We start from the raw sequence: 20,000 nt of genomic DNA on the forward strand, positions 1-20,000 counted from the left end.
GAACCTTATAATTCTGACAGACTGATTCAGGCCGGAACAAAATTGATGCATCGTTACTGGATGCTCGGGAACTTTAGAGTGAAATGAGCGTGAGAAACGAGTGGGAAAGTCAGCAGAGACAGACAGACGCACAGGACATAGTTAATCCAGAGATGGGAAAATGGAAATTTTCACAACAATAGCTGGAAGAGAAAGATTTCCAGGCGTGGTTACGTGCCTACTGTGCAGTCTGTAAGAAATCATTCAAGCTGCACTATGGGCGTCATGCTAGTGGTTTGTTCCCACTCCACTCACACTTCTTCTTCATGGCTACAGTGGCCTTCCCACTGGTAAAACACTACAGTGATGGATTTCTTCTGACCCATCAACACTGTGCTTGGTTTTGCTTTCACATCCTGCTTTTGTGTAACATTCATGGTGTGGCCAGTTACGGCTCGGAGTGGCATTAAAATGTCTTAAAAGTGGCATTAAAATGTCTTAAAAGTGGCATTAAAAAGGTCTTAAAAAGCATTCAATTCAATTTAATACCTGCAGATACCCTGTGTGTGTGTCTCTCTCTCTCTCTCTCTCTCTCTCTCTCTCTCTCTCTCTCTCTCTCTCTCTCTCTCTCTCTCATGATCAGCTGCAAGTTAGGGCTGAACAACAATCGTATATGGCGATTTTTATGTTTCTAAGATTAGTAATTGTGTAATTTGGCGATATTGACGTGTTTGTTATACGTTAAATTCCCCTGAAAGTCCCAGTGTGGTCAAGCTCTTCCATGACTCCTGACCAATCACAGCCTCTGAATGCTCCATCTGCACCATGTGACCAAAGGAATAAAGTAGAAATTATTTATGATTTAATTTAGTAAATGAGAGCCGAGTAAGACGGTAAGAGAGAAAACAAGATTTTGTAGCTGCTGCTACTTTGATAAATCTTGCACTGAAACAAGTGAAAATCTGTGTTAAGGTGCAATGAAATAATTTTGTTTCCTGAAATGGAGACACACAATCATGATGACAATATTCAGCAAAATAATCAAGACTATCATGTTTTCCTTAATCGTGCAGCTGTAGTGCCGGTAGAGGAGGAAGACAGGGAAAGAGGAAGGAGAAAGGAGTTAGAGATAAGATAAGGGGAGCAGGAGGCGATGTGTCCTGTCACTTCACACACAGCTGCTAACCCTCACACACAAGTCTCCCATCAGAGAGTAAAACACACTCTGCCAGTCAAATGACCAGCAGCCACCAGCCGTCTGCTTCACATTAACCAGCAAGTCTGTTCTGCTGTAAATATATATAAATATATATATATGATAAGTCTGGTTTACAGTAACAAACTGTCCCTCCGGCTCTAAAAACCTCTCACACGGCTTTCAGAGCTTATGAAACAAAAGTAAAACATTTGTCATTGAAGAGATTGTTTATTTAACCTTTTATTTTACGGCTGAGGAAAGTCCCACTGAGAACAAGTCTCTCTTTAAACAAGAGAGCTGCTGGTGAACTCAGAGTGAGTTTCACATCCTCAGCCTGCAGGTGACGGTTCTTCTGTCGCTTCTCAAAACACACTTTCATAGAGCGGCTTTCATGTAAATTGTGTTGCGTTTTGCCCCACTTTTCCTATTTTTCTTATGGGTTATTTTGTGTTTCTCTTATTTTGTATTTAATCTAACCAATTTTCTTTTGAATGTGTTTCCTGTTTTCATATCCTCCTTTTTATATATGTTTTACTGTTCTTGTTTTTATGCCTTCCTGTAAAGCACGCTGTACACTGTGCTTTGAGATATTTTTAAGATAATATTATTACTAGTAGTAGTTGTATATTTAATTAGCTTACTGTTCTTTGTACAGCTAGGTCCGCTGCTTTATTATCTGATGCACGTGAAAATAATCTCTTTCTTTCCTCCTTCCTTCCCTCCCTCCTCCAGATTGACAGTTCTGAGTTGATCCGGTGTCGAGAGCTGGTGGCTCGTAGTCTGTCCACACCGAGAGCTTCCCTGCCTCCCAACACCGTCTACATCTACCAGCCCCCCGCCCCCGCCCCCCCCGCCACACTGGGTGAGAGAGAGAGAGAGAGAGGGGAAATATCTATTTACTGCTCCAAATATTCATTAAAGGGACGGCCCACCCAGTTAAAGTATCAGTCACTTAGTATCACTCTTGAGTTCTGTGTTCATCATCCACCAAGTCACTTCCCATGCTGTCAGGATGAGAGACAACATCTCTAGTATGTTGTCACATCTGACATGATTTCACCATCACTGCAGACACTTATAACATGGTTGGCCCCAGGTTTAAAAAAAGATATCTTCAGTGAGACTCTGATGTGAAGAGTTAGCCTGGTAACACCATCCTGATCACGTGACCTCACATTCTGTTTCGCTCCGCGGATCAGTCTGGACTTCCGGCCGCCCACATCGATTTCCTGAAATTACAATGTGACCGGGCCAATCAGGGACTGCGTCGTAGTTGATGACATGACATACAGGCCGCCGCTGGCAAAACAGTAACGGTGTCTCCCGAAGCGACGAGCGGTACCGTTAACGTTAGTAGAGTAAACACAGCCATACGTGCAGTTATTGCAGAAATAGACTCAATAACAACAATTAAACAAGAACAAGAGTACGCACTAGCAGAGTTTCTCTTTGAATTTGGATTCGCTGATTGGCTGAAGGAGTTTGTCTGTCAAGGCGAGTACTCCCGCCCACTGAAATCGGGCGGCTGGAAGTCCAGACTGATCCGAAACAGAATGTGAGGTCACGTGATCAGGATGGTGTTACCGGGCTAGTGAAGAGTAACAGTGTCTCACATCTTGTTGCAGACACTGGGAACAGTAATAATCCTCAGTTAATTCAAACTAAACTTCCCTTCAGAGTGAGCGTTGTCCAGATCTGAAGTTCAGTCTCTAAACGCCCCGCCTGTGTCTCGTTACCTTTCAGGGACCGTCGGCTCCACCGCCGAGTCTTCCGGGGACCCGGCCCTCCGCGCCGCGGCCCCCGCCCGGCCGCCGACGCCCGCCGGTGTGGAGGGAGGCCGGCGCCCCCGGGTCCCCGCCTCCCCCCCCTCCGCCGCCGCCGGCCCGGCTCCGCTCTCTCCGCCCAAACAGCTCCGCCTCCTCAACCGCCTGCAGAAAGTCACGCTGCGCTGCAAGGCCTCCGCCAAGCGCAAGGTGGCGCTCTCTGTTTTTAATCTGAATTAATCCTGAGCGTCTTTCAGCTTTACTGTCGTTACACTTTGTAGTAATAGTAATAGTAGTAATAGTAGTGGTATTAGCAGTAGTAATGTATTTATTATACACTGTTAAATTTCCCTGTGTGAACAATTTCTCAAATTATTCTTATAATTATTATTGAATGTAACAGTGTGCCGCCCTGCTGATGCACCTTGCTGTGTGTGTTCAGGTGGAGGAGATGGAGGTGGACGACTTCTACGACGGGATCAAACGCCTCTACAACGAAGACACCACCACCGCCCAGGAGGGGGCGACGGCAGCGCTGGGGGCAGGAGGGGGAGGGGGGAGGAGGGGGAGGGGGAGGGGCGGAGGGCGGAGGAGGTCTGGGCGTCTGCAGTGTCCTGTCGTCCCGGCAGGAAGGCAGCACCTCCCCCTGCCCACCTCTGCAGCCCGTCAGCGCCTCCTAGAGGAAGAAGAAGAAACACCAGGACCCCGGAGACCAAAACCATCTTCACACTGACTCTGTCTCTCTGCCGGATCAACAGTTTGGACTCGCTGTCTCCTGCACCATTCTGCTTCCCCGTCGCCTCGGTTCACTTCAATTCAATGGAACTGACATTCTATTGAATATAATTGAATTTGACTCGGGCCACAGTTCTTCAAAAACCTTTATTTATGTTTACACTGGCAGTAAAGCAGTTTGCAGGATGCTCACTATGAGCCACAGCTTGTTTTGGAATGAAACTCCTCCAGTGAAAGTAAAGCATCCAAACTGAATTTAACTTGTGAAAACACACTAAAGAGAATCTCTCTCTTTCTGAAGTACACCCAACATTACAGGGATGTAAAATGGTGACATACTAGGCAACTTTTTGGGCAACATAGATGGGCAACTCTCTCAGCAATAGGCAACAAAGGGAGACACAGAGTCACAGATCTGTCGCAATGTTTCCTGGCAACAAGATGTTCCGATGTGAATAAAGCAACAATACTGAAGCAACTCCTTGGGCAATGTTGCCCATCAGAATTGCCCAGAAAGTTGCCTCATCTATATCACTGCTTTTGATGTAATGCAATGCAATACAGCGGTACAGCAACACAGGAATGCGTTGATGCAATAACAGCCAGACTGCCGGGCCGGACGGCCTCAGTGCTTCAGATGGTTTTGGTAACCAGGGAAACGACGCAGCGTGACCCGAGCGCCGGCCGCCCCGAGCCGGCCGCCGCCCCGCAGCCGCAGCACGCAGCCCAAAAAAATACATTTAAAAAGCTGCTGCTACTATCTCATTAATTATATTTGTTGAACACAAATACAAAAGGTTAAAAAAAAGCATAAATAAATATAAAAAGGCAAAAATGTACCTTCAAAAAAAGTAGAATTGACTTCTCTACCCAGTGTCTCTCTCTCTGTGGAATATTCTCATTCTGACTCTGAAATGTCATCGTTTGTCAGCTTATCTTCGTCGTTCGCTCCCTAACATCTCCTTCTCTTGCATCTCATCTATTTGTGTTTTTATTCTATCCCCTCTTCTTCCTTTCCTTCCTCACATACATGCATGTCGTCTCTCTAATCTCCACTCGTCTTTTCACCTGAAGAGTCTAAACCTGAATGTACGAATGTTTCTGTGTAGATGATTGTCTGTGTTTTACTCGCCCAAGTAGAAAAAAGTGATTTTTCTTTTTTTAGTGAAGTGCAATTTGATTGTTAATAAGATGCTAATATAAATATCCCTACTATGAATCTCTCTCTCTCTCTCTCTCTCTCTCTCTCTCTCTCTCTCTCTCTCTCTCTCTCTCTCTCTCTCTCAGCTTGTTGTGATCGCTTGACTGAAGAAGGAATGAAAATCTCCTGTTTTTTAAGGTTGGATTCACCAGGGAACAGAAAGTCTTGTGTTTTTAACTTGTGGCTTAAATCTGATTTCCTCACGGCTGTCTAAACAAATCGTCACGCTGCCAAATAAAAACTGCTATATACTTTTTATAGTTTGTTTTTTACCTCGCCTGGCGCCTGATGGGTGGGGTTTTACCACCGTTCAGCAGAACGAGGGTCAGAAAGGACTGTTGCAGATGCTTCTCTGTGTTTGACAACTTGTCAGTCGGTTGCGGTAAACCCCACCCACCTGGTACTCCAAGGAGTTTAAAACAAACGCTACCAAAAATGATGCAGATACTATCAAATTCCAATTCCATGTGGTTCCTCTGTGTTTAGCAGCCAGGTGGGATCTGAGCCACAGAGACATGAAGAAGACAAACACACACACTTGATGTTCTGTGTGAATGCAGCCTGGAGTTGAAAGCATTACATATTAACGCCAAGAAGCAAAAAAAAAAAAAATTGTTTTTGGATTTTCCCAAACCTTTTTGTGCAATGATGTTTGACCAGGTTCACAGCTTTGGAGCGACTACCTTCACTCTGCAAAACAACATGCTCTGTTTTATCTTTTAAAGTTATGTTTTATATATTTTTTATTGCAAAAAGCTCTGTTGTTGCTGCTGTGGGGGCGGTGCTGCAGCGGGGCGCCGAGCGCCTCGTGGCACCAATAAAGAAAAAGTGTCCAAAACTGACGCTGCCGTTTTGTCTTCATTTTCAACTAAATACACACAGAATAAATAAATATATGGTTTACATTCACATTTCACATTTTAATCATCTATCTGACTCTTATCCAGAGAGACTTGCAGTGAGAGGAAGAGTAGAATCAGCTTCAGTTCCTAGATCAGCAACATTACAACCAATAGCCAGGGGTCAGAGGTCACAGCAGCCGGACATAGATGGACAGATAAAATAGATAAATAGAGACGTGCTTTTACTCCAACACAGAAGTGTAGCAGAGCTGGAAGATATGGGAGAGGAATTTAGGGTGAGATGAGTTCTGTCCGGACTGGAGTGGGAAGGTCAAAGGTCATCCCATCATCCAGGACCGGACACTTACTCACTCACTCACTCACTCACTCACAGACAGGCAGACAGACAGTGTGATGACGTGATGTTATGGAAAATATGATATGATTTTTGTATTCATTCTGGATGTATTTCCCCGCTCTTTTTACATGTAGAACTTTGTTCATTTGTTCTTTGTGTGGGAAAACGGGAAACTTTAAATTGAAAAAATAAGTTAAAAAAATATATATATTATTATTATGTGGTGGATTATGTGGTGATATGAAAAAAAAGGAAAGTGTTTTATATGTGAACCTTCAGTTCCTGTAGCAGGATAATAATCACACTGTAGCATCAGTGTGTCTAAAATAAATTCCTGAGCTAAATAGTCTAAATGTAACAGTGTTGTGTTTGTTGTCTGATCAGTGAGGATCATCCGGGTCGTGTGGAGGTATGCAGGTGAGGCTCGTGGTGAGGCTAGGGTTAAATACCTGAGGTGGGCGGAGTTTCATTTCCTGACTGAAACTCATCTGACACCAAACTCCCGACCTTTGAGACTCCGGACGGGAGACGGAACAAACCTAAATAAAAGCAGAAATGTCCACGGACTTCACGCAGGACTCGGTGCTGCGGTTCCTCCGGAGCAGCGGAGGCTCGGTCCGGAACTCCGAGCTGCTGTTCCACTTCAAGCCGTTCCTGCGGGACCATGAGGACCGGGCCAGGCACCGGGAGCTCTTCAAGAAGTTCGTCAACACCGTGGCCACGGTGCGGCAGGAGCAGGGCGTGTCGCACGTCGTGCTGCGGAAGAAATTCAACACTCCGCTGCCCGGAGACTCCGGCGGGGCGGCCGTCCCGTCCCGGCTCCCCGGGGGGAAGCCCGACCTGTCCCCGGGGGCCGGGCGCCCAGACCCGGCGGGGAGCAGCAAGCCGGGCCGGCAGGCTGACACGGAGGGGGCGGTAGCACCCGCCCCGCCGGGAGACCCGAGCAAAACCGCGGGGAAAACCATCCTTCCCTCCGCGGGGATCTTCCTGAACAACAACAACAACAATGTGGAGACGAATTTGAATCTAAACTTGGAGAAACCGGTCCGGGCCTCGTCTCCACGCGCACCTGAGCGCACAGAACAACACCATCATCATCAACAACAACAACATAAACATCAAAAACAACATCATCAACAACATCAACGACAACAACATCCAAAACAACATCATCAACATCAAAAACAACAACAACAACATCAGCCACCACAGGTAACCAACACACAGGAACTTTCTCCACATGGTACAAAACCAACAGTTCCAGTATTTGGGCAAAACTCAGAGAAAACAGAAACTAAGACCCTGACTGAGCAGACTGACAGAGACCAGGACAGGTACACAGGTGGTACACTGGGACAGCCAATCAGCAGCCAGAGTGGGGAACAGCCAATCAGCAGCCAGAGGGGGGCACAGCCAATCAGCAGCCAGAGTGGGGAACAGCCAATCAGCAGCCAGAGGGGGGCACAGCCAATCAGCAGCCAGAGGGGGGCACAGCCAATCAGCAGCCAGAGTGGAGGACAGCCAATCAGCAGCCAGAGGGGGGCACAGCCAATCAGCAGCCAGAGTGGAGGACAGCCAATCAGCAGCCAGAGTGGAGGACAGCCAATCAGCAGCCAGAGGGGGGCACAGCCAATCAGCAGCCAGAGGGGGGGACAGCCAATCAGCAGCCAGCGGGAGAGCTCCTGCCCGCCTCCTCTCTCACCTGCAGCAGCTGTCAGTCATGGAGAAATCCCCCAACCACACTCTGAAACAGGAAGTGATGTCAGTCTGCGGCCAGAGGAAGCTCCGCCTCCTCTTCAGGTGACCCACCGCCACGCCCGGCACAGGCAGAGCTACAAGACCGCCGTCTCTTATGATGAAGATGAGGAGGAGGAGGAAGAGGAGGAGGCTCCAAGGAGACAAGGTTCAGCAGGAGGCGCGTGGCCCCTGAACGGCCCTCTCGGACGGACGGGAAGGTCCATCTCCGCCTCCTCGCCGTGTATCTCAGACCCCGCCCCCGCGCCGCCCCCCCTCGCCTCCTCCTCAGACATGAGAGGCGGGAGCGGCGGGTTGCCGGGTTCTCGGCTGGCGGCGGTCCCGAAGATTTACATCCGGGACTCGGAGGGGGAAACGCTGCCCCCCTGTGGTCCAGGGTGGAGCCCAGGGCCAGGGCCAGGGCCAGGGCCAGGGCCAGGGCCAGGGCCAGGGGCTCCCCCGGTTCTGGTCCCGGGGGAGTCGAAGTCGATCCGACGCAGTCTGCCTGCGGACGCTGAGCGCTACACAGCGTCTCCGGAAAGAGCCGAGGAGGTGGAGCCTCACCGCCGCGACATCGACCCGAAACACCGCTACTCCCAGCCCCACCCTCCGTACGTCTGTCCAGAGGCGGGAGCGGAGGCGGGAGCGGGGCGGAGCCTAGGAGCAGCGCTGTCGCCACGCCCCTCCTCCTCCTCCGACTGGCCGCCCTCCGGCTCCCCGGGAGGATCGGGGGGGAACAGCAGCAACGAGGATCTGCAGGACAGAGAAGGTAACGGGGATCTGTGTTTAAAGACCCAATGAAACGGCATCTTTACTTCCTGGATCTGATGCATTTCCTGTTGAAACAGGATGTTGGGGCGGGACATAATGCAGTGAGGGATCATTCAAAAGTCTAAACCAATGGGAGATCGGTTACGGAGAGAAAGGCAGTTTGATTTGATCGGAGGGGCGGGACTGTTCAAAAATCTACACAGATAAAAAAGATCTGGTTTATATTCATATTTCACATTTGAATCATCTATCTGACTCTTATCCACAGAGACTTACAGTGAGAGGAACAGTAGAAGAAGCTTCAGTTCCTAGATCAGCAACATTACCACCAACAGTCAGGAGGCCAGGGGTCAGAGGTCAAAGGTCACAGCAGCCGGACGATAGATGGACAGATAAAATAGATAAATAGAGACGTGCTTTTACTCCAACACAGAAGTGTAGCAGAGCTGGAAGATATGGGAGAGGAATTTAGGGTGAGATGAGTTCTGTCCGGACTGGAGTGGGAAGGTCAAAGGTCATCCCATCATCCAGGACCGGACACTCACTCACTCAGAGACAGACAGACAGACAGTGTGATGACGTGATGTTATGCTATAATTGTTTATTTTCTTATTCATTCAAACAGGAAGTGATGTCAGTCTGCGGCCGGAGGAAGCTCCGCCTCCTCTTCATCAGGTGACCCGCCGCCACGCCCGGCACCGGCAGAGCTACAAGACCGCCGTCTCTTATGATGAAGATGAGGACGAGGAAGAGGAGGAGGCTCCAAGGGGACGAGGTTCAGCAGGAGGCGCGTGGCCCCTGAACGGCCCTCTCGGACGGACGGGAAGGTCCATCTCCGCCTCCTCGCCGTGTATCTCAGACCCCGCCCCCGCGCCGCCCCCCCTCGCCTCCTCCTCCTCCTCGGACATGAGAGGCGGGAGCGGCGGGTTGCCGGGTTCTCGGCTGGCGGCGGTCCCGAAGATTTACATCCGGGACTTGGAGGGGGAAACGCTGCCCCCCTGTGGTCCAGGGTGGAGCCCAGGGCCAGGGCCAGGGCCAGGGGCTCCCCCGGTTCTGGTCCCGGGGGATTCGAAGTCGATCCGACGCAGTCTGCCTGCGGACGCTGAGCGCTACACAGCGTCTCCGGAAAGAGCCGAGGAGGTGGAGCCTCACCGCCGCAACATCGACCCGAACCGCCGCTACTCCCAGCCCCACCCTCCGTACGTCTGTCCAGAGGCGGAGGCGGGAGCGGGAGCGGGGCGGAGCCTAGGAGCAGCGCTGTCGCCAGGCCTCAGCGCCGCCCTCCGCCCCTCCTCCTCCGACCGGCCGCCCTCCGGCTCCCCGGGAGGATCGGGGAACAGCAGCAACGAGGATCTGCAGGACAGAGAAGGTAAAGCAGGGCTTTGTGTTTAAATACTTCCTGGATGTGATGTATTTCCTGTTGATGTTGGGGCGGGACATAATGCAGTGAGGGGTCATTCAAAAGTCTAAACCAATGGGACATCAGTTACGGAGAGAAAGGCAGTTTGATTTGATGGGAGGGGCGGAGGGGCGGGACTGTTCAAAAATCTGTGATGTTTTATTGGTTGGAGTTTATATTTCCTCCTCCTGGTTCATTTCATGGAGACTTTAAAGAGGAACTAAACCCAAAACCACTTTTGTGGGTTTGCTGCCATCTAATGGTTAAAAGCGTGCTATTGCAGCTGCCATCTGCTATTAGCTGATCTTTGGTACCAGGTGATGATGTCACCACCTGGCACGCTCTTAACCATTAGATGGCAGCAAACCCACAAAAGTGATGATATTCTGAGAAAAAACTGAAATTTGCAAGAAAAAAACTAATCTTAACTTAATCTAAAAAATTTCTAGCAAATTTCTGAGTCTTTTTCTCCAAAATTTCTGAGTTTTTTCTCAGAACATTACACACAGAACATATTCTGAGAAAAAACTTTGAAAAAATTTGCGGAGAAAAAGAGTAACTAAACCCCAAACCCAAATCTGCAATGAAGCCTGACACCTATTGGTGAAAAGTAGGGTACTGAACTGGCCATCTGCTATTGGCTGGTCTTTGAGCCGGGTGATGTCACCCTCTACAGAGTACAGCAGGTGGTAACATCACCTGGTCTGTTTAGAACAGACAGTGGAGAAGATTTATGAACTGGATATAGGTTGTATCACTGTTGAGTTAGAGAGAGAGAGAGCAGGACAGACAGATATTTAGATGGAAAAGTTTCAGGTTTGACTTCTTCTTCGTTCTCCCGTCTCAGGTGAGGCGGGGGGCGGGGCCAAAGTCCAGGAAATGCTCCAGCGAGCCAAAGAGACCAAACTTCAGTCTCTGATGCTTCGTGCGGAGAGTAAAACCTCCACGCCCTGGCATCACTCCACCGGCCATCTCCTTGACGACCAGGCGCCCGCCTCCTCCCTGTCGCCATGGAAACACTCCACAGGTCTGAACTCAACTGGCACTTATTAAATCGCTGGTTGAACGAATTATTGATTTTTGAGCTGTGTCACCGCTTTCTTTTTACCGCGGCTTTTTACTGTCTGAAACGCTTCAATAATGAGACTGAAGTCAGAATACTGCACATGTCTTAATGTGATGCTGCTTACTGACTGTGACCTTGTTCAGGTTCAGGGAACGGAGACAAGAACTCCACCCACTGTTCCACATAGAACCGTAATGACTCAGAGAACCCTATTTAGAACCATTTTAGTTAAAGGACAAATCCTCCCTGAGCAGCTGTTTTTCATGTTTTCACTCCAGTCCTGGTTTCTCACCTTCAACCTTCAACCTACAAGTAGAAGCACAGAGACTTTGCTGAAATCTTAATTGAGTATGAGTAAAATTACAGGTGTAAAAATCTGCTTAAATAAAAGGTAAACGCAGCTCATTTAAAATCAGAAGTTCCCCATTTACTTCTTTAACATCGTCACATCGCCTCGTATCTTTCCCATGCAGGACGACAGGACAGAGAGTTCAAACCAGGTTTCTTTTAATTAAAAAAGAAACGTAACAAAATAAAGTGCATAAACACAGTAAAGCATGAATCGGCTAATTTATCGGCAGATTTATTCAACATGATCACAGCTGGTCAGGTTCTGATGCGATGCTGATGGATGAAATTTAAAATGTAGAGTGAAAAAAGTAAAACTCAGACAAAACATTCCAGGGAAAACAAAATGACTGAGTTGTGTAAAATATTCAAGTAAAAGCTTCTCTATTGCAGTAATGAGAGTAAATGTAATTAGTTACTTCCCTTGCAGAATACATTTAATTTTGTTTCTACAACAGTCTAAAATCGATGATGTTTTTGCTCTTTAGCTCCGCCTCTCTCTGCGGTGTGCCTTACTGATACTTTTGCTGATTTGTCTGTTCTTTACTCTTTGAACCAAACGTTTTAAATCATTAACTCCACAGGCAGTCTCCATGACGAGGAGGCGGAGTCCAGCGAGGGCTCCACCTCCTCGCAGGTGCCACGACAACGCCCGGCGGCCGCCCGGCGGCTGAGCAGCAAGCTGAGGAGCAGGATGTGCCGCAGCCTGGGGGCCGACCTGGACCAGCCGTTCCTGGAGGAGGCGCGGGGCGGGGGGGGAGGAGGAGGAGGGGGAGGCGTGGCGGCCCGGCTCCATCGCCTGCACCTCCTCTCCTCCTCCCTCAGCCTACGCTACAACCTGTCCTCCTCCTCGCTGTCCTCCTGCTCCACGCCGCCGCGCTGCCACAGCCTGGCCGACCTGGGGGAGGGGGAGGGGGAGGGGGAGGAGAGGAGGGGAGGAGCAGGGAGGAGGAGCGGAGGAGGAGGAGGAGCGCCGCACGACGGCTCCTATCTGCACCGACAGGTGAGCAGAAACAAGGGAGGAACCATCTGCTTCTCTCACGATACGATTCAATATGTGATCTGAGGTTCAGGATTCAATACAACCAGGATACGATGTGATCAATAAAAGTTCAGTCACAACAAAGTCTGACTGTACAGAATTCTGTTTATTTATGAGACTCAAATCTTTCTAGCGATGCCATTGGCTGCTAGAATGTAAACAACAATTTAAAAATGTCATTACAAAGTGACAATAATATAATTTGGATGGAGAGCTTGTGAAACTGTGATGGTCAAGAGTCTCATTAGTGATTACTACAGCAGAATAACATGGAGCTGATATCACCATTCATGTTCCTGACAGCAGAATAACATGGAGCTGATATCACCATTCATGTTCCTGACAGCAGAATAACATGGAGCTGATATCACCATTCATGTTCCTGACAGCAGAATAACATGGAGCTGATATCACCATTCATGTTCCTGACAGCAGAATAACATGGAGCTGATATCACCATTCATGTTCCTGACAGCAGAATAACATGGAGCTGATATCACCATTCATGTTCCTGACAGCAGAATAACATGGAGCTGATATCACCATTCATGTTCCTGACACAACAGACGGATTGACACTGTTTTGTATTGTGATGTATTGAATTTAGATATATATCGTCCCATCAAAGTAAAGTATGGTGACATTTATTTATTTACCCATGCTTCACAGTAAAGTACGATGAAATGTATTTATTTATCCGTGTTTCAGAGTAAAGTGTGGCGACATAAAGTAAAGTACGGTCCAGTATAGTGCGGTCCAGTAAAGTACGGTCCAGTAATGTGCGGTCCAGTAAAGTACGGTCCAGTAAAGTGCGGTCCAGTAAAGTGCGGTCCAGTAAAGTGCGGTCCAGTAAAGTGCGGTCCAGTAATGTGCGGTCCAGTAAAGTACGGTCCAGTAAAGTGCGGTCCAGTAAAGTGCGGTCCAGTAAAGTACGGTCCAGTAAAGTGCGCTCCAGTAAAGTACGGTCCAGTAAAGTGCGCTCCAGTAAAGTGCGCTCCAGTAAAGTGCGCTCCAGTAAAGTACGGTCCAGTAAAGTGCGCTCCAGTAAAGTGCGGTCCAGTAAAGTGCGGTCCAGTAAAGTGCGGTCCAGTAAAGTACGCTCCAGTAAAGTGCGGTCCAGTAAAGTGCGGTCCAGTAAAGTGCGGTCCTGTAAAGTGCGGTCCAGTAAAGTGCGGTCCAGTAAAGTACAGTCCAGTAAAGTGCCTGTCTCTGTTGCAGTCCCTGGTTCCCCTGGAGCCTCTGGAGCACGCCTGGCTGGTGAAGGGGGCGGCGGGCGCCTGGACGGACGTGTACTCTCTGTTCAGAGAGGAGCCGGCTCTGCTCAACAGGCGGGACTTCATCTCCGGGTTCACCGTGCTGCACTGGATCGCCAAGCACGGAGACCACCGAGTCCTCAACACCCTGTGGTACGCAGCGGGAGGTCCCTCCGGACCGCACGTCTGCTTTCTGTGTCTGTGGTGTCTGTAGGATCTGTATCTGTGGTGTCTGTAGGATCTGTATCTGTAGTGTCTGTAGGATCTGTGGTGTCTTTAGTGTCTGTAGTGTCTGTAGGATCTGTATCTGTAGTGTCTGTAGGATCTGTAGTGTCTGTAGTGTCTTTAGTGTCTGTAGGATCTGTAGGATCTGTAGTGTCTGTGGTGTCTGTAGGATCTGTATCTGTAGTGTCTTTAGTGTCTGTGGTGTCTGTAGTGTCTGTAGGATCTGTAGTGTCTGTGGTGTCTGTAGGATCTGTATCTGTAGTGTCTGTAGGATCTGTATCTGTAGTGTCTGTAGGATCTGTGGTGTCTTTAGTGTCTGTAGTGTCTGTAGGATCTGTATCTGTAGTGTCTTTAGTGTCTGTAGGATCTGTATCTGTAGTGTCTTTAATGTCTTTAGTGTCTGTAGGATCTGTAGTGTCTGTAGTGTCTGTAGTGTCTGTAGGATCTGTATCTGTAGTGTCTGTAGGATCTGTGGTGTCTTTAGTGTCTGTAGTGTCTGTAGGATCTGTATCTGTAGTGTCTTTAGTGTCTGTAGGATCTGTATCTGTAGTGTCTTTAATGTCTTTAGTGTCTGTAGGATCTGTAGTGTCTGTAGTGTCTGTAGTGTCTGTAGGATCTGTAGTGTCTTTAGTGTCTGTAGGATCTGTATCTGTGGTGTCTTTAGTGTCTGTGGTGTCTTTAGTTTCTGTAGGATCTGTATCTGTAGTGTCTGTGGTGTCTTTAGTGTCTGTAGGATCTGTATCTGTAGTGTCTATAATGTCTTTAGTGTCTGTAGGATCTGTAGTGTCTTTAGTGTCTGTAGAGTCTATAGTGTCTTTGATGTCTGTAGTGTCTTTAGTGTCTGTGGTGTCTGTAGGATCTGTGGTGTCTTTAGTGTCTGTAGAGTCTTTAGTGTCTGTAGGATCTGTAGTGTCTTTAGTGTCTGTAGGATCTGTAGTGTCTGTAGGATCTGTAGTGTCTGTAGGATCTGTAGTGTCTTTAGTGTCTGTAGGATCTGTAGTGTCTGTAGGATCTGTAGTGTCTGTAGGATCTGTAGTGTCTTTAGTGTCTGTAGGATCTGTAGTGTCTGTAGGATCTGTAGTGTCTGTAGGATCTGTAGTGTCTTTAGTGTCTGTAGGATCTGTAGTGTCTTTAGTGTCTGTAGGATCTGTAGTGTCTGTAGCGTCTGTAGTGTCTATAGTGTCTTTGATGTCTGTAGTGTCTTAAGTGTCTGTGGTGTCTTTAGTGTCTGTGGTGTCTTTAGTGTCTGTAGTATCTGTAATGTCTGTGGTGTCTTTAGTGTCTGTAGGATCTGTATCTGTAGTGTCTTTAGTATCTGTAGTGTCTACAGTGTCTTTGATGTCTGTAGTGTCTGTAGTGTCTTTAGTGTCTGTAGCGCTTGTAGTGTCTGTAGTGCTTGTAGTGTCTGTAGTAGCTGTAGGATCTGTAGTGTCTGTATTGTCTTTAGTTTCTGTAGTGTCTTTAGTGTCTTTAATGTCTGTAGTGTCTGTAGTGTCTTTAGTTTCTGTAGTGTCTTTAATGTCTTTAGTGTCTGTAGTGTCTGTAGTGTCTTTAGTGTCTTTAGTTTCTGTAGTGTCTTTAGTGTCTTTAATGTCTTTAGTGTCTTTAGTGTCTGTAGTGTCTGTAGTGTCTTTAGTGTCTGTAGTGTCTGTAGTGTCTTTAGTTTCTGTAGTGTCTTTAGTGTCTTTAATGTCTTTAGTGTCTGTAGTGTCTGTAGTGTCTTTAGTGTCTTTAGTGTCTGTAGTGTCTGTAGTGTCTGTAGTGTCTTTAATGTCTTTAGTGTCTGTTGTGTCTGTAGTGTCTTTAGTGTCTTTAGTTTCTGTAGTGTCTTTAATGTCTTTAGTGTCTGTAGTGTCTGTAGTGTCTTTAATGTCTTTAGTGTCTGTAGTATCCTCTATTTATTGTAAAGCACTTTGAGCTGCATTTAATGTACGAAGGGTGCTATATAAATAAAGTTTATTATTAGTTATTAGTTATTATAACGTGGCACCAAAGACCAGCCAATAGCAGGTGGCAGCTCAGCAGCATGCTGAACCTTTAGGTCTTCTCTCAGGTGTGTGTTTGTGTTTGGTTCTTCTCTAAACTCTGAACCGATGTTCTCTGTGGTTCCGGTTCTTCAGGTACGGCGTCAACAAGGCCGGTCTGACTCTGGAGGTGAACGCCCGCTCGGCGTGCGGCTACACGCCTCTCCACCTGGCCGCCATCCACGGCCACAAGAAGATGATGCGGCTGCTGGTGCTCAAGTTCCGGGCGGACGTGGGTCTGCGGGACACGGCGGGGAAGAAACCCTGGCAGCACCTGGGACGTCCCGCCGACGGAGAGCTGCTGCAGATGCTGGGAGCGCCGCGGTCGGCCGGCGGCGGAGAGGGCGGGGCCGCGGAAGGAGAAGGGGGGAGGAAGAGCGGGGGAGGGGGAGGGGGAGGAGAGGGGAGTCGGCAGCATCATCGCCGTCATCGTCATCACCTCTCCTCGTCTTCCTCGGCGGAGCGCCGGCGGAGCGTCCGGCCGCTCACCGTGTCGGGCGACAAGGTCAAGAGGTCGTCCTCCATCGCCGCCTTCCTCAAACACAAATCACTCCGCCGTTTCCATGGACACCAGTCTGACTCCTCTGTCTGAGGGAAGACCGCTTACTGACTGGTTCACTGACTGACTGACTGGTTCACTGACTGGTTCACTGACTGACTGACTGGTTCACTGACTGACTGACTGGTTCACTGACTTGACTGACTGACTGGTTCACTGACTGCCTGACTGGTTCACTGACTGACTGACTGACTGGTTCACTGACTGACTGACTGGTTCACTGACTGGTTCACTGACTGACTGACTGACTGGTTCACTGACTGGTTCACTGACTGACTGACTGGTTCACTGACTGGTTCACTGACTTACTGACTGGTTCACTGACTGACTGACTGACTGGTTCACTGACTGGTTCACTGACTGACTGACTGGTTCACTGACTGGTTCACTGACTTACTGACTGGTTCACTGACTGACTGACTGACTGGTTCACTGACTGACTGACTGACTGATTCGTCTCGAATTGCAAAATAAGTGAACAAGGGAACAGGATCTACTGATTAACTGTCACTGCAACTTCTCCCAGAGCAACTTTTATATCACTGCAACTTCTCCCAGAGCAACTTTTATATCACTGCAACTTCTCCCAGAGCAACTTCTATATCACTGCAACTTCTCCCAGAGCAACTTTTATATCACTGCAACTTCTCCCAGAGCAACTTTTATATCACTGCAACTTCTCCCAGAGCAACTTTTATATCACTGCAACTTCTCCCAGAGCAACTTTTATATCACTGCAACTTCTCCCAGAGCAACTTTTATATCACTGCAACTTCTCCCAGAGCAACTTCTATATCACTGCAACTTCTCCCAGAGCAACTTCTATATCACTGCAACTTCTCCCAGAGCAACTTTTATATCACTGCAACTTCTCCCAGAGCAACTTTTATATCACTGCAGTCACAGAAATGACTGATTTTCACATTTTTACTTGACCTGAAGGTTTTTAAGTGAAACCCGTCGAAAACCCAGGAAAACATTTCAGAGGAAACTTCAGTCTGAGAGCGGAGCAGCTTCTGTCTGTGTCTCTGTCTGTGTCTCTGTCTGTGTCTGTGTCTGTGTCTGTGTCTGTCTGTGTCTGTGTCTCTGTTCCTGTTTGTTCCTCTCTCTTCCTGAAACCTTTGACTTTTTGTCATCACGAGGTTTTGATGCGACAGCAGCGAAAAAAACCTCTTTGTCCTCGGCGATTTCTCAGCCGGGATCCGAATCTGCAGCTTGTGCCTGCTGTGGATTAACAGACAAATAACTGGCAGGACACGCCTCTTACTGTGTGTGTGTGTGTGTGTGTGTGTGTGTGTGTGTGTGTGTGTGTGTGTGTGGTCGTCTCCTGACCTTGAATCGTCACTTAAAACAGATTTCCTCTGTGCAGCTCAAAACTCTTTTCCACATTCAGCTGAATCCAAATAATTGCCCAAAAAAGAAAAAAGGTGCTAATTCTGCTACTGAGCTTTGACTTTCTCTGGATTTGACTGCCAAAGAAAATAAAAAGAGAAGATGGTATTAGAGTGTTGGGACCGAGATCGGCAGCACAGCCAGACAGGAAGTGGTCTGCAGACTGGTTTTCACTGTGCCGGTCTGGCGTTGTTGTTGTGAAGGTTGCGGTTGTGGATCAGATGCTCTGCTGGGAGACGCTTCACCACAGGAGGTTTAAACTAGAAGCTGCTTCCTCCTGTTTTCTTCCTGTTTTGGACAAGGAGAAGGTCAGATCTGGACCGTAAGGAGGTGGAAGTCACGCCTCTTCTGGCTTTTGGCGTGCACAGAGTTAGAGCAGATAGAAGAGACGCTTCCCGCTGTGTCACGCCAATTTGCTTTTGTAAGGGAAATATCGTACGTAGGCTTGGGCCGATATTCTATATTATCGAATATCGCGACATTAGTAAAAAAGCGAAATAGTAAAAAAACAAACAAAAGTAATCATACTTGAAGTGAAAAATTTGTCTTTTTAATTCAAGTGTTTTCACTTTTCCACAATCAGCCTGTTTTTCTGGAAACAGCAAATTACACCAAACAGTCGTTGCTTTCTCCACTTCTTGAACAGTAACATTACATTTCTAGGCTAGAAATTTGATGTAATTTGGAAGAAATAAAATAAAATACCCCCAAAAAAACTGAACACCCCCGCTCCACGATAATATAGTATCACAATATTTTGCCAGGACAATATTGTGATATTACATTTTGGATATCGCCCAACCCTAATCGTACATGTGGCTGTATACATGGGTTTATGGATGGGTTTTTGATATTGTTGCTATGGGAATAAGTTTCATAATTAATTTGACACTGGAACTCAGAAAGTTCGGACCGTTACTGGAATAATAATCAGTCAGATGATTTTCTGCCATGATGACAGAGTCAGTCAGCAGCTCTGTGCTGCCCGCTGTTAGAAAAGTGTTGAGATGCCAAGTCGACGACAAAGTGCTGATCTACTGTACAGAGAAGCAGATTCATCACTGTAAAGTTTTATATTGCACATAAACACCTCTGATATTTGGGCAGGGTGGGAAATTTACATGAACCAGCCAAAACCACCACTGGTCAAGGTTTATTCACTGTTTATTACATGTTTATTCACTGTTTATTACATGTTTATTCACTGTTAAAGGTGTTGTATGTAATTCTAGTCGGCATCTTAACAGTTTCCATGAAAAGGCGCTGGTGATGAGAGTGTCAGATGAATTAAAGGAGAATCTCATCACAGTGTTTTAATGATTCACCTTCAGCAGCTAAAGGACAATATATACTGTATATATATATATTTTTTTAATGACTAAAAGTTGGGGCACAGTAAAGGTTTCAGGCTTTTGTGAATTTCTGACACCAAAATAAACTGGGATTGTCATATTGTTGGCTCACTGTCAGGCTCTTATTATGAACTACAATTCCCATAATGCTTTGTTTATGCTTTTATATTCCATTGGTTTAGACTTTTGAATGATCCCTCATCAACAATTCTGACTTTAAAATCAGAATTCTGAGATTAATCACAGAACTCAAATACATTTTTCACACATAGCCCTAATCCTCTTCCGTACGTTTGTATTGTTTGTCATCATTTGTTTTGTTAATGTGTTAAAAGTGATTTGAACACAACCAAGGTAGGCAGTCATCATCATCATCATCATCATCATCATCATCATCACTACAACGACACTGGTTCCTAACACACACAAATGAATGTATTTTTTTGAAAAAATAAGAAAAAGATGCAAGGAAAGTGTAAAATCAAGTTAACGCCCCCACTCAAAGCTGATTGGTTCTTGTTTTGTACCACAGTGACCACATCGAAAGCTGATTGGTTCCTGATTTGTACCTCAGCGACCGCATCGAAAGATGTGAACGATTGGTTCTCGCTTTGTATGTCAGCACAATACTGAAAGCTGATTGGTTTTCGTTTTGTATGTCAGCAACTGGAGGCCAGCTGGTTCCTGCTTTGTACCGCAGTGAGAGAATCAGAGGCTCACACACACACACACACACACACACACACAGACACACGCACA

At 47.3% G+C, this 20,000-nt stretch overlaps 2 protein-coding genes across 2 annotated transcripts in view; both read left to right on the forward strand.

The window, feature by feature from the left end:
• Positions 1 to 3,883, forward strand: part of ccni (cyclin I) — a 23,078-nt gene extending 19,195 nt beyond the window's left edge. The window contains 4 exon segments of the mRNA XM_071921362.2: positions 1,910 to 2,039; positions 2,921 to 3,150; positions 3,383 to 3,502; positions 3,504 to 3,883. Coding sequence (XP_071777463.2) covers positions 1,910 to 2,039; positions 2,921 to 3,150; positions 3,383 to 3,502; positions 3,504 to 3,620 — 597 coding nt within the window. The 3' untranslated portion in view covers positions 3,621 to 3,883.
• A 2,709-nt stretch (positions 3,884 to 6,592) lies between these two features.
• Positions 6,593 to 16,530, forward strand: sowahb (sosondowah ankyrin repeat domain family member B). The gene is made up of 7 exons (XM_078286270.1): positions 6,593 to 7,586; positions 7,698 to 8,579; positions 9,207 to 9,950; positions 10,828 to 11,007; positions 11,979 to 12,397; positions 13,655 to 13,842; positions 16,035 to 16,530. Exons 1-7 carry the CDS (start codon positions 6,632 to 6,634, stop codon positions 16,528 to 16,530), a joined length of 3,864 nt encoding a protein of 1,287 aa, XP_078142396.1. The 5' UTR covers positions 6,593 to 6,631.
• The last annotated feature ends 3,470 nt before the right edge of the window (positions 16,531 to 20,000 follow it).

The sequence above is a fragment of the Centroberyx gerrardi genome, chromosome 2, assembly GCF_048128805.1.
Source record: "Centroberyx gerrardi isolate f3 chromosome 2, fCenGer3.hap1.cur.20231027, whole genome shotgun sequence".
NCBI classification, from domain to species: Eukaryota; Metazoa; Chordata; class Actinopteri; order Beryciformes; family Berycidae; genus Centroberyx; species Centroberyx gerrardi.